Source organism: Camelus ferus, chromosome 8 (genome assembly GCF_009834535.1).
Source record: "Camelus ferus isolate YT-003-E chromosome 8, BCGSAC_Cfer_1.0, whole genome shotgun sequence".
NCBI lineage: Eukaryota > Metazoa > Chordata > Mammalia > Artiodactyla > Camelidae > Camelus > Camelus ferus.
The window spans coordinates 43,043,164-43,062,627 of NC_045703.1; the positions used below are offsets into that span (position 1 = coordinate 43,043,164).

The window sequence follows — 19,464 nt, forward strand, 5'->3', positions numbered from 1 at the left end:
AGTGGACTTTCTTTTCTTTTCTCTTCTTTTTGAAAAAGAACAAGCAGTTTTGCCAAGGGCTCTTCTCTCCAAAATCCAGCTAGGCACCCAAGGGCTTCCTCTGGGTCTCGAAGCTGGATTTCTGAGCAGCACCACCTACTGGTCATACAATCGTCTTACTTCTTCGGCCCCAAAACTCTCTCTGATGGACCTGCATTCTTTCAGAATTCTTCGGCACATAATTATAAGTAAGGCAAAATGTAAAGCAGTTAGAAGCACCCAAACAGCGAAACTGCACGTCCGCAAAGGTAGGAGAAGGCGGGTATCCAGCGGCGGGCTTCAAGGGCGGGGCCTGAGGAAGGAGGGCGGGCCAGCGCTGGACCAAGCTCCTGAGTGCGCGGCGCTGCTTCCGCCCCGCGCGGCCCCGCCCCCCGCGACGCGACCGGCGGTCACGTGACGGCCGCGCGCGTCCTCGGCCGCTGCGGGCTCCGAGGCCGAAGAGAAAAGACTGCGAGGCGGCCGAGACTGTGGCCGGAGAGGTGGGAGTCGGGGCGAAGCCCTGGCGGGGGGGCAGGGTGAAAGGCAGCCACTCTGGGGGCTCTAACTCGGGGAGACGAGTGATGGCCCGCGGTGTCACCTCCAGCCGCGACGCGCCCCGGGTCGGCCCTGGGCTCCGGGCCTGAGAGGGGCGGCGGCGGCGGCGGCGGGGTCAGGGGCCGGTACGTAGGTGGACGCCCTTGGGCCGGCGCTGCCGCGGCTGTCGCGCCCGGGCGGGATGGGATGGCTCAGCCCTTCCCGCCACCCCCAGCTTGGCTGCTGTTACGGGCAAGGAGACTGTGACTGTGACGGGCTCTGCGTTGCCCGCGGCCGCCGCAGCCCCTGCCCTGGGCGACGGCCTGGAGCTGGTCACGGTCGGGGTGCGAGAGGCGGAGCAGCGGCCATTACTGCGCAGCCTCTTCCGCCGGGGTCCTCGTCGCTGCTTTTGGTGGCAATCAGGTCCCTCTTTTCTCCTCTCAGCAGTGGTGCCAGATCTCTACCCGGAGACTTTATGGCCCCAAGATTTAGGGGCGGCGATGGCTTGAGAGGTATCCCACTGCCCATTTCCCGTGTGGAGGCCTCTAGGCGGACCTTGGGTCAGGGCGTACAGCTGCTGCATTTTGTCTTTTTCCGGAGTGTCTTTGGTTTCTTTCTCTTCCCTCTTTCCCTCTTCCTACTCCTGCTTAGTGTCTGGGTCTTGCCTGATAACGACGAGGAGCCCCTCGCCTTGTCCTCGTTAAGCCCAGCACTGTTATTAAAGCATCAGAACAATTAAGAGGTCTCTCCATACCCATTGAGCCTCCAAAACCTCAGTGCATCTTAGAAGCCGAGGCTGTTGCTTTGTTCTTCTGGGTGCGGAGTTCTCTCCCTAGCCCTCCATCCCGTCTGAAAGAGTACAGGTCTTCCATTGTCGCTGTTTTATTTACCGTGGTCGTCTAGAAGAAGACTGAAAAATTGTTTCAAGTTTACATACACATTTGTCAACTGGATCTTTTTTTCCTTGACATCTCTTTTAGTATATTTTTATTTCTTTTCCCTAAGTGCCATTTTAGTGAGCACTTATTTCTCAAGTTCTAAAGTATGTACATTTTGTTTGTTAAGTAGTATTTTTGTAATTTTTAAACTGTGGGGCTAAAGAGAGAAGAAAGCTAAGAAATGATAAAAAAAAAAAAACAACTCTTTATCTTTGTATGATTGACATTTCAGGTTCTGGGGCGCACTCCTCCCCTCCAAAGTGTGTATTTTAAAAATAGGATGTGAAAGTATGACCTTAGCATTGAAAGCAATGTATATCCACAGAAACTGGAAGACTTACACTTTTTTTAGTAACTGAATCTATATTTAGAGTTTTAGAAGACTGTTATATAGGATATAGGAAGAAAATGACCGGCACAAATAACAGGATTTATGATACTGACTTTGCTGTTTTTGTGACCAGCAAATACTGTTTGCGTTGAGTGTCTGGGTGCTCTAAAGACACATGAAAATAGGTCAAGTAAATCTAATTTTAAAGAGAAAACTGTAAGAGTGAAATCCACTTTAGAAGTAGATTTTGGATGTGTTTGCTTTAGCTTGTACATCTCAAATTGGAGCATTTTGTTAAGCCTGATATTTGATTTGGAACTTAAGTTTCAAATGGGCCAGTGGAAGTTGTGGGCAAAATGAAAATAATGGTTAACATTTGTAGGATTTTGTTATTTATTGATTCTTAAAAACCTGGTAGAATTATAGTCATCAGGAAAACTATTTTTCCAAATAGCTGGTCATTAGACAAGAGGAAGAAAAAAAAATGATGTTTTTTCTTTTAGAAGACATGTGTCAACTGGTAAAGTATTTTGTTTCATTTTCCATCAACTCTAAATGTCAGAAGGACGGGGCAGATTTTTTTTAAGAATCTAAAAATGATTTGCTGATTTAGTAGAAGAAAAAGATAGTATATTAAATCTTCTTTTCACAATATTGATATGGTTAGAGAATATTATTTTATATATTAGCAGTTTACTAGTATGAAACGCCTGGCACACTGTTAGTTGGGTGTTTGAATCCTTTTTTCGCCGCAGTGTTAGTAATAGAAGCTGCTGAAACTTTTCCATTCTCTTACCTGGTGCCTGTGCCTAAGGAACCTGAATTTGTGCAACTAGCTGGATTAGGAACAATCTTTGTGGGTATGGAATACATCTTATTTACATTCTCCTACAACCACCTTTGCTTATTTATGGACTGCTTAGTGTTCATGGCTTATTACCTTTTGGGTTAATTAAAACAAAACCTGTTGTTAAATGCCTGTTAAAAACTATTTGGAATTATGAAAGTGTAAGGGTGAAATAACTAAGACATGGGAGTTATGACTTGACCAAGGTCACACATAATTAGCAGTAGAGCCTTATTTACAAAATGGTTGCAGGATATGCAGTTCTTCTGTTTGATACAATTAAAAGACAGTATTTGTTCACATTCACATTTAATGTTTTGTTAAAATAAAATGCAAAGCCCTCATTTTAAGGAGGAAAATATAAAGGTTTAATGCTTGAGTATGAAGATTATGAAGCCCAGAGATTACCATACAGTTAAGTGTTTTATGGAAAGTATTAGGCAGTGGTGGAAATAAGCCTTTAAAATAGAGTAGTGTCAAGTATTGGACCCCATTTAGTTGAAATGAGTTCTGACTAAAGACTTGTTTCCCAGTATGGCCTGTGCTTTTTGTAAGCTGAGTTTTAACAGGAGATGAGAGAGAAAGCTAAAAATGGAAACATTAGGGCATTCAGTTAATCTCTCAGTTTAGGACTCTTTCTTAAGAAATATTAAGATCTGGCTGCTAAATTACACCCGATCTCTCTTTCCCTTCTTTTACTGGTCCTTTTTTTTTTTTTTTCTCCCCTTTTTTGACTTTGTATACCAAAGTTATAAAGTTTGTAGTATTTTTCCTTTCTGTCACTGGTATCTTTCATATAGAACATTTCCTGTTTTGTGTATCTTGAATAAAGGGTAAGAACTATTTTATTAAACATTTAATATTGGTAATTGGAAAAATACAGGAAATCTTTGAATCTTTATAATTTGATACTTTAACTGTTACATGCTTTATCTTTTTATTTAATTAGTTCTTTTAAAATGGTAATCATTTATTTGAATCTATTATCTGAGAAAAAGAACTTTTTTTTGACCCTGTGACTGACTTGAAAAGTGGAATTATAGTTAATCCTAGATATTTTCAGAGAAAATAACAGTAAAAGCAAATAATAGGGGTGTGAATTTGTTGAGTGGTCACAAGTTATAAATAGTACAATATTCATTTTCAGTTAAACTTGCTGGTTGAATGGGTAAATGATTTAAATTCACTGATAATCTCTAAATTCTTTTATATATTTTTAAATTTATTCTGCCACTTTTTTTTGTTTGTTTAGAATTGTTAAGGGACAGAAATATCTAATTTAGTTTCAAATCTTTTCTCTTTTTATGTTACTTTCTTAATAGTTCATTTCTGTATAAATTCGTACCCTAAGAAGGAACCTTATTTAACCCACTAACTAATTGCTATTTCCACGTCAAGACACTGTAAATTTTACTGTAATAATTCATAAATTGTATTGAATTTGGTGTATAATTTACAAATTTGTATAACTTACAAATCATTCATTGCAGCAAGAATTATGTATGTTTTAATTATTTATGTTTGCCAAATTAATTCTGGCCTGTAGTTAGAATTAACACTAGTGTGTCTTTTATCTTTGTTTGAAAGTAAAAGTCTCCCCCTCCCTCCATTAAAAAAAAAATCTTTGGTTTCAAGTATAGAAGTTTTCTGAGGGCTACTTCACATGACTCTTCTGCCCAATTGTTGTTATAATTCTCAGAGGCTATGGTTGATGGATCTGTTTGGTAGAATTAGGACTACCTAAACCAGTCAGTTTTGATCACAGTAGAATATGCAATTTTCTTGCTCACCTGTGCCAGCAAAGGTGTGAGTAAAGTAACATGGAGTTCATTTTCTTTATTTGCTGATTCTTATAGTAAATTGCTGGGTTTGTGTTGAAAAAAAAAACTGTTGGTATGCTAGACATTCTAAACCTGCATTGCCCAATATAGTAGCCACTAGCCACATGGAGCTATTGAGCAAGCTTATGTGGCTAGTCTGAATTGAGTTGTACTATAAATAAAATACACCAAATTTCAAGAAGTGTACACACGAGTGTAAAATATCACATTAGTTACATTAAATATGTGTGGAAGTAGTAATGTTTTGAATATACTGGGTTAAGTAAAATATATTCTTTAAATTTACCTATTTCTTTTTATTGTCATTAATGTGGCTAATAGAAAATTTGACATTACATATGTGGCTTGCATCATATTTCTCTTAGATAATGCTATTCTAGACTTTTTTTTTTTGAGATACAGCATATTGAGGAAAATACTATTTTAAAGATATACTTGAGTTTGAATTTCATCTCCCAATATTGATAGCTTTGTTAAATTCTTGAATTTCTTCACTTATAAAATGGGTATAGATGTATTTTATAGGGTTCTTTTGAGGAGTCAGGGATATAATGGGTCTGCTAGTGCTATCTGAACTTTAATATGCATACCTGGAGAAATACCTGGAGATCTGATTCTGTTGGTAGGGAGTGGGACTTCAGATATTTTGTTTGTAAGGAACTCCCAGGTAATGGTGATACAGCTCCTATGTAACTCCCATATAACAGTCGTTTGGTACCACAGTTATCATAGATAGGATCTAGATTACTACATAGATTTTAGTTCATTTTCCTTTCCCCAACTGTTACTATCCATTTAGAGTCAGCTTTGACATTTTCCATGGGATATAGGAATTGGAAAAGTTACCATAGCTTGCAAGGTTTACTGAAATTGGTTTTATTCTTGGATTTTTATCTGCATTGTGGAAACTCATTGCCAGTGACTAATAGCTGGCTAAATGATGTGCTTGTCAAAAGATACAAAGATGGCATGAATCTTACGTTTGTGAATGTAGTAACTCCCTCTGTTAGATTTTAAGTTATATAAAGAAAGGATTATAACTTAGATATCTTTATATCTTTTGTGGCTGGGTGCCTCTTCATAATTAGAAGTCAAATGTTTTGTTATGTGAGTAAATAAATTTAGTATTTCAGTATTTTATTTCTCTCTACAGTTATTTTAGGTTAGTTTTTCATTCATCCAAGAAATATCAGTTCAAGTCAGCAACAACAGAATGGCAGTTTACTAGCCACTTAAAGATACAAAGAGTCCTTATCTTCAGAGGTCTCATGGTTTACCAGAAGAGTCAGAAGCAAATAGATAATTGCAGTGCATATGATATATTCAGTATTAGAAGAATTACAAAATATAGCGAAGGGAACAATGTTTTGGAGGTAATCAGAGAAAGGTGGTAGCATTCATATGCTTTAAAAGAGAGAGACTGTACCAGGCAGGAGGAAATACAGAACTACAAAGAGAAGTTTGGAAAACTGAGTAATTTGATGTAACTAGAGTATTAATCTGTGAGAGTGGTTGTGGGAGATAAGCAAGGCTAGAGAATTACTTAGGTTTCAGGTTGTTAAGGCTTTTGAGTGTTGTCCTAAGGAGCTTTGCCTTTATTGTATAGGCTGGAGAGCTTTGTTTATGGAAGGTTCATTTTGCTTTTTAAGTATATCACTCAGAGACTTAGTGAATAAATTTAAGGGGTGATACTGAAGCAAGATAATCAGACTGTGAACAGTAATCCAGGAGAGAGAGGATATAAATCTAAACTAGGGCACTAGCAATGGCGGGAGAGTGGAGGATAGATTTCATAGGTGTTAGGGATAAAAGTTGACAGAATTTGGTATTGTGGGTTGGGAGGGGAGTAAGAAAAATAATTTTGTTTTTCTCTGTAAGCACTCATTGTTTAAGGCATGGAAGCTGAGATGTCGCATTGTGAGATACATGCCGAGGTGAGGGTGTGTAGAGTGTATGTAGATGAGGGACAGAGAGATGAAAGAGCCAAGCATTCTGTTAAGAAGTTAAAATGGTTGGGCTCCAGATTGGGCAGGAAAGGAAATGAGATCAGTAATGGGAATAAAGGAAAGGAGACGATCAGGAGACTGAAGTGCCGTGTGAAATTAAAAGAGTGGGTATGGGAATGAATGAGGAAGTGAGCTGGAAGGACCAGAGCTTGTGATCTGAGACTGAGATTAAGATTTTAGAGGGCAGCAGTTTTAGGTGGCATCTAGTTCCAAATGTGACCATCATATTTTGTTGGGGGAGTGGTGATGTTCATTGAATTTAGGATTTTAGGAATTGAAAAATGAGGACAGTGTTTCTCAGATTGTATTTGATGGACTACCTGCATCAGCATCACTTGAGGTGAGATTCCTGGGCTGAAACCTGTGTCTACTGCCGTACAGTATCTCACGTTACGGCCTGAGAATGTGAATTTTTAACAAGCAACCTCTGTGGAGCAAGTTTGAGAACCTCTGAGTTAGGTATTGGATGGTTTATTCTCAAGGATTTTTAAACAGATTTATAGTGATGTGTTGAGAGTTAAGATGAATAGGATGACCAGTAGTGAGTAGATTAAGTCAATATCTTAAGGGTTCAGAGAACAGCTATAGGGGATTATAGCCAATGGTAGAGACTTAAAAGAGTAAGGGGGGGCAGTTTGTTTGTTCTTAAGAGTAATGATGTTAGAATAGTAAGAGTATTTCCTACTGTCATGTGTGTGGAAAGGGACAGTTTCTGTTTTGAGTAGGCTGCAGGAGGGAGGTGAATGATGGAGTCTTCTTTCGTGTTATTGAAGTTGTAGGCACTTAGACGGTAAAGTGAAAGAGTTGTGGCGGAAAGTCAGGACAGTGGAGTCCTTACCATGCAAAGACTAAGTTCTAAAGTCAGAGTAAAGCAGTCAAGCTATGTAGAAACCCTTTCTAGTCAGTTATTTTTGAAAATTCTCCAGTTTTGAAACAGATTTTTATTGTTTGGTCTATTAAACATTTGGTAGGATAGGCTGGTTTATATTTAAAGACCATATATCATCTTAAATACCTGTAAACACTAAAATTCCAAATTTGTTAGGGAGATAGATTCCCACACTATGAGAGGCACATTAAACTGAAAAAATATTCAAGTCTATTATCTTGTGGTTACCGTGAAGCCTGTCATCTCTTTAGTTTTCAAGTATGCTTTATTCTAAGTTCTGTATAGTAGTATGTGCCTTGTGCAGTGGGCCTCGTGAAGTGGAAGGAGGAAATACTAAATGAGAAGAGAGGATTAATGGTTGAGATGATGTTTTGGTTGGTGGCTCTGGATTTCCTGGACAGTGGGCGTCTTGAGAGAAAGTTGGCTTAATGGTTATAAAATTGGACATAACGTATAAAACAGCAGTAGGTCCTAGTTAACGTGATGACATTGCCTTCCGACACACTACCTCCTTGTGTGACTGCTATGTTCTGTATGGGCTATTTTATCCATTTAGAACTTGTTTTACTTAAAAAAATTATTTTATTGTGGTAAAATATAATTAATTGGCCATAGATGTATGAGTTTATTTCTAGACTCACTTCTTTTGATCTATTTGTCTATCCTTATGCCAGTACCACATTGTCTTGATTACTGTAACTTTGTAGTAAGTTTTGAAATTGAGAATTTTGAGTTCACCAACTTTGTTCTTCTTTTTCAGGATTATCTGGGGCCTCTCACAATTCCTTATGAATTTAAGGATTGATTTCATTATTTCTGCAAAAAAGGCTGTTTGGGATTTTGATAAGAATTATGTTGAATCTGTAGATTAGTTTAGAGAGTACTGTCATCTTCATAGTCTTCCAGTCCATGAACACCAGTTGTCTTTCCATTATTTAGTTCTTTAATTTTTTTCAGCAGTGTTTTATAATTTTCAATGTACAAATTTTTCACCTCCTTGGTTAAATAGATTTTCAGGTATTTTATTTTTGTAGATGCTATTATTATAAATGGTATTGCTTCCTTGGTTTCCTGTTTGGGTTGTTGACTGCTAGATATAGAAAGAAAACTGACTTTTTTTTTTTGGTATATTGAACTTGTAACCTCCAACTTTGCTGAATTTATTAGCTTTAGTAGCTTTCTTGGGGATTCTTTGGTATTTTCTATATAAAGAATAGAGATATTTTTACTATCTCTGCAAATATATCTGTTTTTACTTCTTTACCAATTTGAATGCCTTTCATATCTTTTTCTAGACTAATTGCTTTGGCTAGAACTTTCAATAAAGTGTTGAATAGCGGTGATGAAAGCAGGCATTTTTGTCTTGAAAATTTTTTCCCATTTAAAATAAAATTTGCTACTGAGTTTTGTTAAATGAAAGAATCATACATAGTTTCCTAATTCTGTTAGTTAGTCTGTAGAGAAGTTAATGTTGAATTTTTTCTTTTGCAGCACAAGATGATCCAGCAATGGAAAAGAGAATACTGCAAACTGGCTGATTGCTGGTGAAGATGTTTTACTTTTGTGACAGACATCTGTAGGATCTGTAACAGAAATGTAAGTATGGCATCATGGTTTTTCCAAAGCTTTAGTAAATTAAGTAGACTGATATAAATGTAATAAATCAAGTATCTGTCTAATTGTATTGACTTTTAGCTCTAATTGAGCTAGCAGTTTTATTCACATTAAATTATTGTTAATGTAGATTTCCAAAAATCTCTTCATGGGGAGAGTCTCTATTAAAAGTGAAACTGAAGATAGAGGAAATTTGCTCATAGAAGTCTGAAAAACTGGAAGTCTCCTGGTCTTCTAGGCTCTACTTTGTCTTTACATAGTAACTTACTTAAATAATTAAGCTAAGCAGACAGTATCAGCTTTTATAAATAAGAGAGACTTATGGGTTATAAAACACTAGTTATTAAAAAGTTGTTTCACTAAATTAAATTGATTTTTTTAATTACTTGATTTTTTAAAATTTAGTACATTATTGAATTTTAATTCATACTGAATTCACTCTAGTCCCTATGTTTAACTAGTACTGTTTTCCTGTCAGTTAGTCTTTGTGAAATAGGCTTTAAAATGTTAACAGTTCCTTGACTTGCCCATATTGGATTTCCTTCTGTGATTGATGAAACTTTTTTACATTATAGACATCATATTTCCATCTTCCAAATTGATATGAACACTGCCCAGCTTGACATCATTCATGAAAAATGCAGTGAACATTTATTTTACGTTTACAGTCTTGGTGATACAGTGTTTAAAATACTTGACCAAAGATGACCCTTGTAGATACTATTTCACATATTCTCCCATTTTGACACATGACTGTTTGTTACCTACTGTTGCAATATGATGCTTTGATTATATACTCCCATTAAAAGTGTGACTGTATCATTCTTAGTCAATGTTGAGAATTTGACAGAAGAGTGAAACTGGTAAGCACTTTTCTTTCAAATCAGGGCAAATATGTATTTAACTTAATCCTATTCATATGTTACCAGTCTGTCTATATTTATATTTTATCTATCTATATACACATATATTTATTTTTTAATCCCAAAGGTCAGATAATCTAGGTGTTGGCCATCAAGGAACTAGACTATGATCTAGTAAGTAAGACACATATGTAATTAATAATTATATAGTGGAAGAAATACTATATGGAGGTAACAATAAAATGCTTTTGGAACTGAGAAGGTTTATTCTATCTGAAGGGTTCAGAGTGAACAGGAGAACTTTTGGTTTAGTCTTAAAGAATGAATAGACTTTTAACCATCTGAGAAAATTAGTAATTATTTTTCAAGCCAAGAGAATGGGGAGGGGCACAGCTTCCTCAATATTAAAGCATCTTAGAGGAATCAGGGAGCAGTCCTTCGTGGGAAAGCAGGTGGGATAAGGAGACTTCCAAGTTAGTAAAGAGAAAGAGTGTTTGTTTAGTGCCTGCTATGTTGCCATGTGCTTACTGGGTATTTCACTTGGATTAATGAATTTAATCACTATAAAATTTATTCACAAGATAATAGTAGCCTTATTCACTGATGAAGAAACAAAATTAAAGAAATGAAGTCACTTCTCCTGGGTCAGTGTTAACCAAATTTCTTTGAGAATAATCTACTAGGGCACTTGTTAAAAACAGATTTTTAGACTCTAACTCAGATGTGTCCAGATTTCCAGGGGAAAGCACACCAGCTAATTCTTGTCTTTAGAGAAGTCTGGGAAACACTGTTCTAGGTCAACATAGAATAAATGTTGGAGCCAAGAGTTTAACTAAGTTTGTTTTACTCTAAAGGCTATGTCAGTGTACTTGAAAGCCAATGCTTAGGAATTTGGATGAGATTGTGTAGGCAATAGAAAGCTTTTGAGTGGAGAGAAGACTAAATTAGACATGATTGAAGTGAGAAAAGATGAGAAGAAACTGCTCAAGTCAGAAGGGCCACTTGGGAGGTCAGTATTTTGTATAAGAATGTGTCCAAGAGACCAGAGTTAAGGTCCCAGGCTTTTGGAACCAAGGGTGCACATTCTAAAGAAGTTTCTGTTGCAGAAAAGCAAAGTGACCGAGAAATAGGGGAGCACTGAGGAAGTCTCCAAATTTTAGCCAAGATAGAGACCAGAGGAAGAGGTTGCAGGTTTAGGGGAGGAGATAATTTTGGTTTTAGTCATGTTTGATGTCAGGTGACTGGAGAATATTGAGGTAGACTTTTTGAATACAGAATTGGAAACACAGGTCTTACATATTCAGAACGGTCCTGGATATTAGATTTGGGAGTCATGGAGGGTGTGTGTGTGTGTGTGTGTGTATTTGTTTGGAATATTTAGTAGGTTTTCTAGGCATAGAATATAGTATGAAAATAGCCCTTATGAGGAATTCTGGTATTTAAGGGAAGCTAGAGAAGATAGAAAAAGTGAAACAGAAAGAATTGGGAGAGAGTACTCATGGAAATGAAGAACATAAAGGTGTAGAAAAAGAGTCAGTGGTTAATAATATCATTCAGTGCAATGGGATCAAATAATTAGACTGAAAGAGGTCATTAGGCTTCGCATGTTAGTTGATCTTGAAATGTAGGGATAGAGAATGTTGATCAAAATCTTGGAGGAATTGGGATGGTACTGGCACCAGAAATTGAGGGGTTAGCTTTGAAAAAACTAGCAGTACCCCATCCTGAGCCAAGAGGAATGATGAAAGGGTACAGATAAATTTTGAGTCATCATATGTTAATTTTTAATGATAAAGGAGTCTAGGACATCTCTTAACTAAGAGGTTGGAGAAGTTCTGTAATAGTCTTTGGGGGAATAGGGAAAGAAAGATGTCTTGGCTGAGTAAAAAGTAGTTGATAGTGGGCTTGATGGGTTGTGGGAAATCAAAACAGCTAATCAGTGTATGGTGCTCACAACTTTTGTACCTTGTATTTCACTACAAATGTGGAAATTTTCATGAGTTGAAAAGTAACTATTATAAGTTTTCTCCTTACTGGATTCTTCTTTTTTGCAAGTATCTCTCCTTGTGGCTTTTTGAGAGGGTAGTCTAACTTTACTTCCCATTCCTCTCTGACCATTCCTCCCATCCTTTGCAGGCTGTTTTGCCTCACTTAGAAATGTTGGAGTAATCCAGGGTTCTGTGGTAGGCCGTTTTGTATGCTCTCGCCACAGGTTTAATTTGAGCATTCATCCATTTCATGTCCCCAAGAACCGTGTATGTGTTGGTGACTCATCAGACTTCTTTCTGCTTTAATTTTTTTTTCAGAGTACTAATGTAGTAAACTCAACTGTCACATACCTATCTTCATCTGAAGACCTTATAAATATCTCAAAGTCATGATGTCAGAACTCGCCTCAGATTCTGAATCATGATGAATATGCCATCATCCATCAGTAACCAAATGCTTTCATTTCTGTTTCCTTAGTCTTTCTTATAATCACTGTTGGAACCTTACATCTGCTGCCTCCCTCCTATTATCATATCTGGATTACTATGAATTCTTTGTGCCTTTTGGCTCATGTCAGCAAATCTTCCTCCAGACTACTGTCCAAATGATCTTGAAAAACTATTAAACTGACTGTCACTTCCTAACATAAAACCTTTCAGTGAATTCCTGTTGCCTTGTTATGGGTTCATATATGAGATCCTTGAACCCCTTGAAGTATATGTAAGATTTAATTAAGTTCTTAATAAGGCTGTGACCTAAAAATGTTTAAGAACCATTTGCATTTTAAATTAGTGTTTAAACTTAGTAAGATAGTACAGTGTACAAGATCTTTGCAGAACTTCTTGCAAAGTACATTTCATCCATTCAGAATGTATCTGTCCCCTCCCTGCTGGTTACCCTTCCTTCCTTTATGATCCCTGGTATCTGTGGTATCTGTTACACTTATCATAAAACCAGTAAGTAATGCAGTGTATATTAACTTAACTTCAATGGCGAGTGTTATTATGTATTTCCCTCCTAGTGCCATGGGCATGGTAGATGCTCAGATACTTTCCCTCTTCAAAACTGAATGGGAATAAAGGGAAATACTGAAAATGACAGACAGCCCTTGAGGCAGGTGATACAAATTCCATTCCTTTTATCCATTTGTGAAATTTCTTAGTAACTTATTGAAGTCTTAATCTTTCCTAGAATTATTGATGGTGATTCTGTATCTGGATAGCCATAGGTATTTTAGAGGCAGTCTGCAGCAGATAAGAGTACAGACTCTGAAGTTAGATCACCTGGATCTGAAACCTAGATTTGAGGCTGACTCAGTCACTTATGAATGTCTGTGGCTTTGGGCATATCACCTGAGCTTTCTGTACCTCAGTTTCCTCATCTGTAAAATAAGGAAAGCAATAGACTTACTTGAAGGGGTGATATGGGGATTAGATATAAAGTACTTCACAAAATGTCTGGCACATATTATGTGATGAATAAATGTTAGTTCTTATATTTTAATGTGATAAAAATTTATATCAAGACACCCAGCAGAGATTATAAACACCCACCAGTTACAAGACACTGTACAATATGAAAAGTTAAGAATTTTGTCTTAAAGACTTAGGAATTGTGTTAAAATTTAAATTTTAAAGTTAAATTTTTAACTTATATTAAACTTCAAACTTTATATATTCCAGCAGAACTAAAGTTTTGAAGAATTTTTTTCTTTTAAAATACAGTTTTGAGAAGGAAGATGACATTCTTTTTTGATAGGTCTGTACTTATTAAAAGGTGATATGGTACCTTATTCTTTGTTCCCTTTTCTATGTTTGTAATTATATTCCAGACTCTTAAAAATCTGATTTTTAATATTTGTAATTTTTGTTGCTGGCAAAAAAGTTCTTCAGTACTGTGTAAGCTAAAGATCTTTTTGATTTTTGGTAATTTCACCTTTCTTTTGACTAGATGTCTTTAAGAAGATTAAGCAAAGCCTCAATACTTGGAAATTTCCGTTAAATCTGCCCATATCCTTCTATACTTTGTTTCTTGAAGAGAAGGCTTACTAGCATTAATAGGCATTTATTTGTCTTCCAGAAATATTTTACATAGTTTATCTATGAGTAGAAGAATGGGATTTATGCTTAAAAGTTATAATATCACATTAAGAATTCAGTTAGTGAAAAAGTCTTTGAAAATGAGTGATATATTTATTACTTTCTTTTTATACAGTATTTTATAAAAAAAAATTTGGGGGTATAATTAGGTTTATTTATTTATTTACTTTTAGAGGAGGTACTGGGAATTGAACGTAGGACCTTGTGTATGCTAAGCATGTACTCTACCACATGAGCTATACCCTCCCCCCATTATGTTCTTCAGCAGAGTTGGACTAACTTCACTTCAAATTTCTACATACTAAATTATTCTTGATTTAGCAACCAGGAAATAAATTCTCAGTTTCATAACGATCTCTGGAGTTTCCTAAGACATTTATTAGGGAATACTTCTCCTTGATTAGCGTTGTCTTTATCCAATCTTTGCTCTACAAAAAGGGAAGAAAAAAAAACATTTCTGATTTACATACTGACATGATCCTCTGCACACATTTAAGTCTCCAGCCTAGTTGAAGATCACTGAAACTATGGAAAAAGAACCTATTTTGTAGGATAGATTAAAATGGTAATAAAAATAACTTTGAAGTGTGTCTTATAGGCAGGCTAGTGGTTTGGGTTGCTTTGTCTTTATCTTGTTATATATCTTAGTGGTATCTATTCACTGTATGTGCCTCATCCAGAATTATGTAAGAAGTATTTACTAAGTTTTTCTCCCCATATCTTAGTTGGTGATAGACTAAGAGTATACATGGTGGACTAAACAGAATCAGAATTTGAAATTTGCTATGGCAAGTTGATGGTTGAAAGTGCTTCAGGTAAAATAACCAAGCTTTAACTATCTAGTGTCTTTTTTTGATGAAGTTTATTCAACTTTACTTCATTCTAATGAGTGATTAAATTCTAAATATTCTACATTTAAAATGGTAGAGTCAGCTAGTACAGAGGCTGCTACTCATTTTAAGCAGCAGTTAATTAATGGTTTCCAATCTCTGAGATCTTCACCTACATTTTTTAGTCTTTACTTATCACTGGTCTACTTCCTCTATCATTTTCTCCTCCTTTAAAATATCTGTGGTTTCATATTACTATGGGGTAAAACCAAATCAGAATTTTCTTTAGCAGGGCACAAGGCTTTCATGATTTGGCATTTGGTTACCGTTTTCAGCTTTATCTCCTGCTGTTCCATTACTTATATGATTCAGCACTTTGCACATATCTCTGCCTTGAATTTCCTCTACTCCCCAGCCTCCTCTGCACTGCAGATTTTCTAACTTTATATCCAGATTCTCATCTCTTTTCTCATTGTTACTTTTAATAAGTATCCTAACACGTTTCAATTATTGCAGGAATCAGGTCACATTGTGCTTATCTGCTTGCTTGTGTGTATGTTTCCTTATTTAATAAAGTAGGTACATATCTTATTCATCCTTACATCCATAAATACTCAGCATTGTATATGTAGTAGTAAGTTTAATGTTTATCTGAATCATAAGGCAGAAGATCCAAATTTATGCCAGGGTTTAAGCTCCATACATCCAGTTTGACAAGTCTTGTCTTTTTTCCCTCTCTCCTTCCTCTTCAGGGCATCTTCAGCCAGTATTCATGTCATTTTCTCCCTTCTTATGTGATTGTAACATTTTTTGAGCTTTAGTGATTACAAAACTTTTTTGAGGAGGTGAGGGGAGAGGTTGGCTATTCCCACCTTAGTTTTATTAACTCTGATTTGCAGGTAAGGTAATTTAGACTAAAGGTTTAACTGAGTGCCTAAGACTACATAAGTAAAAAGTGAGACTAAGACTCAGGTTTTTGGATCTCTTGTCTAGGACTGATTTCATTGTTTAACAGCTGTCTTAGTTCAGTTTGCTCTCCCTTGGCCATCTGCAGTTTGTCGTCAAGTAGTCTTCAGTATATGCTTCAGGGCTGATCGTTAGGTACACTGACAGAATTCTTAGGTACTCCCAAGGTATGTACAAGTAATTGCTCAAAAAATTATTTATCAGGCTAGTTTAACTTGATATTACTTAAAATAAAGCCCAAAAAGTCTATTTTATAATGTGATGTATTCATATTCTTCTTTGAAAAATCATATTCATTTTCTTAGCAAACATGTGAGTGTTCTCTATTTGCCAGGTCCTGTATAGGAATATAGAGATGAGCCAAAAGTAACCTATTCCTGCCCTTATAAAGCCTGTTTATGAGGAAGACTGATACTAACAAAATAATCACACAAATAAGTATAACTACGATTCTGATAAGTGCTTGGAATGAGAAGTGCATGGTAGTAAGAAGATGGGGAGAAGAAAGGGATGATTTAACCTAGTCATGGAGGCTTTCTCAAGAGCTTTGAGATGGGTAGGAGTTTGCCCATGGGGTGCGTGGGAAGCAGCAAGTGAAGAAATGTTCCGTGTAGAGAAAGCCTGTTATTGGAGGGAGTAGTCAGTGTGGCTGGAAGCCTGATCAATGGGAAGTTTGGTGTGAGATGAGGCTGGCATGGGAGGTGAGGTCCAGACTATGCAGGGCATATAGATCCTGGTCTTTAACCTAAAATCAACTTTTTAAGCAAGGGGTAAGACTGGACCAATTAAAAGGTATGTACAGTAATTTAATAAACAGTGTTTAGTTGGTAACTAGGGAAGGGTAGAGATGGAGAGTAGATGGATTCAAGGGATATTTAGAAGATAAATTTTTAAGACTTACTTATGTTTTGGTTGGGGAGGGTTTAGGAGAAGAAGTTTCAGTAATGGATTTCTGGCTTGAAAAAGATGAATGGTGGTGTCTCCAGGGGGGCATTTAGGGAGTAAATAAGGAGGAAACAGATCATGAATTCAGTTTTGTGCCTGCAAGACATTCAAGAAGAGATCTAAAATATGCAGTTAGATGTATAGGTCTAGGGCTGAGAGGAGAGAGCTGGGCTGGTCTGTAGGTAACAACTGAAGCCGTAAGTATAGATGAAGTCGTCTTGAAGAGTACAGCAAGAAGAGCATACATGTGGCTTAGGAAAAGGCAGCAATAGCAACAAAAGAGGCTATTAGAAGAGAGTGTTTCAAAGAGGGGGAATGAAATGAGTAGTTTAACCAGTGTTTTTAGATTATACAGAAGGGAAAGGGAACTTCTAGGATTTCAACTTGAGTCTTGATTTTATATGGTCTACTTGTCAAGTAATGTATCAAAAGAACATTCATACATGGCAGTATTTACAGAATTGCTCTTAGTAATATCCTAAAAGGCTACAAAATTTGTCACTTTCTGCAGTTGTAATCTGAATTACTTTTAGCCAGTTTCTGTTTCTCTACTTTCCAAACTGATTGTAAAAGTCAGTCTAGATAGATTGTACGTTTAAAAATTTTTGCATTTAGTTCAGTAAGTTCTGTGAATGAATAGAAATGGTATATTTATTTCAAATCAACACTTTGGTTGTATCTTTTTATTTTTGGATTAACATTTGTGTGCCTCACTGCCCCCCCCCCGAGTAAAAATTAATACAAATCAAAAATATTTTTCTACACAGGTTAGTTTTTTCTCTACTTTCAGTTTTGTATCCCCATTGTCTTGGATGTGGCTTGCATAGAATAGGTGCTTAGTAGGTGTTTTTTGAATTGTTGAATTAAAATAAGGAAAGAGTTAAAGTCAGATTTTAATATTATGTGTATTTTCTCTCATTTTCTCAGGATGGCTGGCTGTGGTGAAATTGATCACTCAATAAACATGCTTCCTACGAACAGGAAAGCAAATGAGTCCTGTTCTAATACTGCACCTTCTCTAACTGTCCCTGAATGTGCCATTTGTCTGCAAACGTGTGTTCACCCAGTCAGTCTGCCTTGTAAGCATGTTTTCTGCTATCTGTGTGTGAAGGGAGCGTCGTGGCTTGGAAAGCGATGTGCCCTCTGTCGACAAGAAATTCCCGAGGATTTCCTTGATAAGCCAACCTTATTGTCACCAGAAGAACTCAAGGCAGCAAGTAGAGGAAATGGTGAATATGCGTGGTATTATGAAGGAAGAAATGGGTGGTGGCAGTATGATGAGCGCACTAGTAGAGAGTTGGAAGATGCTTTTTCCAAAGGTAAAAAGAGCACTGAAATGTTAATTGCTGGGTTTCTGTATGTTGCCGATCTTGAAAATATGGTTCAATATAGGAGAAATGAACATGGACGTCGCAGGAAGATTAAGCGGGATATAATAGATATACCAAAGAAGGGAGTGGCCGGACTTAGGCTGGACTGTGATGCTAATACCGTAAACCTAGCAAGAGAGAGCTCTGCTGACGGAGCGGACAGTGTATCAGCACAGAGTGGAGCTTCTGTTCAGCCTCTAGTGTCTTCTGTAAGGCCCCTGACGTCAGTAGATGGTCAGTTAACAAGCCCTGCAACACCATCCCCTGATGCAAGCACTTCTCTGGAAGACTCTTTTGCTCATTTACAACTCAGTGGAGACAGCATAGCTGAAAGGAGTCATAGGGGGGAAGGAGAAGAAGATCATGAATCACCATCTTCAGGCAGGGTACCAGCACCAGACACTTCCATTGAGGAAACCGAGTCAGATGCGAGTAGTGATAGTGAGGATGTATCTGCGCTTGTTGCACAACACTCCTTGACTCAGCAGAGACTTTTGGTTCCTAATGCAAACCAGACAGTATCTGATCGATCTGATCGATCAGCTCCTGATCGATCAGTGGCAGGGGGTGGGACAGTGAGTGTCAGTGTCAGATCTAGAAGGCCTGATGGACAGTGCACAGTAACTGAAGTTTAAATAAAACAGTCTTCAGATCCATGCTCAAGGTTAAAATGGTTATCTGTAAATTTCTGCCCACGTAACATTATACTCATCCCTAGTAGTGCATTTTGGGAGTTGGGGTGGGAAGGGGTTTGGGAAGAATAGACCTGTAATTAAAATGTCTAACATGTCTCTGTTGAGAAATTTATTTAATATAAGGAACTTGGGTGTTAATAGTTGAGAGCTGTTCAGTAATAACCCAGTTTTCTTGAGATCTGTTTATTTTATAGTTTTTTTTAAAACATCTTCAGTTCTTTTGGCCAGCCTGTGTGTATTATCTGTGCATTAACAGTCCTCATCCAACTCTTCTTTCATTGTGTCATATTTTTCTGCATGGATTGACATAAAACCATTACTAAAAATTGGCACCGATGAGATGTCCAGTATCAGTATGAACAGGAAGCTGAATTAATGTGAGAATAGATGTGAATTTGGGATTTTTAAATAGATGAATAACAACTATTTAATAGTAAAGTTACTGAAATGGAAATGTAAAAAAAGAAAAACAGCTTATAACTTATGTTTGAGAATCTTGTCTGTAACACACTTCATGGCATTCCCATAGGCTTTGCTGTCTAGTCCTTGTAGTTTGAGATTTCTCTTGATCCACATTTTTCTTTTTGATTACAGACTTTATAATTTAATAAATACTAGAGTTTATCAAAAATAGTCTGTCTCTTGTTTGAGTCTGGAAGGGGATGGAAACATTTTGACGTCTGTGGCCA

At 37.0% G+C, this 19,464-nt stretch overlaps 1 protein-coding gene across 3 annotated transcripts; it reads left to right on the forward strand.

Annotated features, from left to right (window-relative positions):
* The first annotated feature begins 384 nt into the window (after positions 1-384).
* On the forward strand, positions 385-19,406 carry RNF146 (ring finger protein 146). Of its 3 annotated transcripts, none has more exons than XM_032484846.1 (3): positions 385-518; positions 8,896-9,000; positions 17,638-19,406. In XM_032484846.1, coding segments are annotated over exons 2-3 (1,080 nt in total). In that variant the 5' UTR covers positions 385-518; positions 8,896-8,998; the 3' UTR covers positions 18,716-19,406. The 3 variants fall into 3 exon arrangements, with proteins under 3 accessions (XP_032340737.1, XP_032340736.1, XP_006192731.1); XM_032484845.1 differs by lacking the exon at positions 385-518 and adding an exon at positions 568-698; XM_006192669.3 differs by lacking the exon at positions 385-518 and adding an exon at positions 755-1,064.
* Positions 19,407-19,464: the final 58 nt, after the last annotated feature.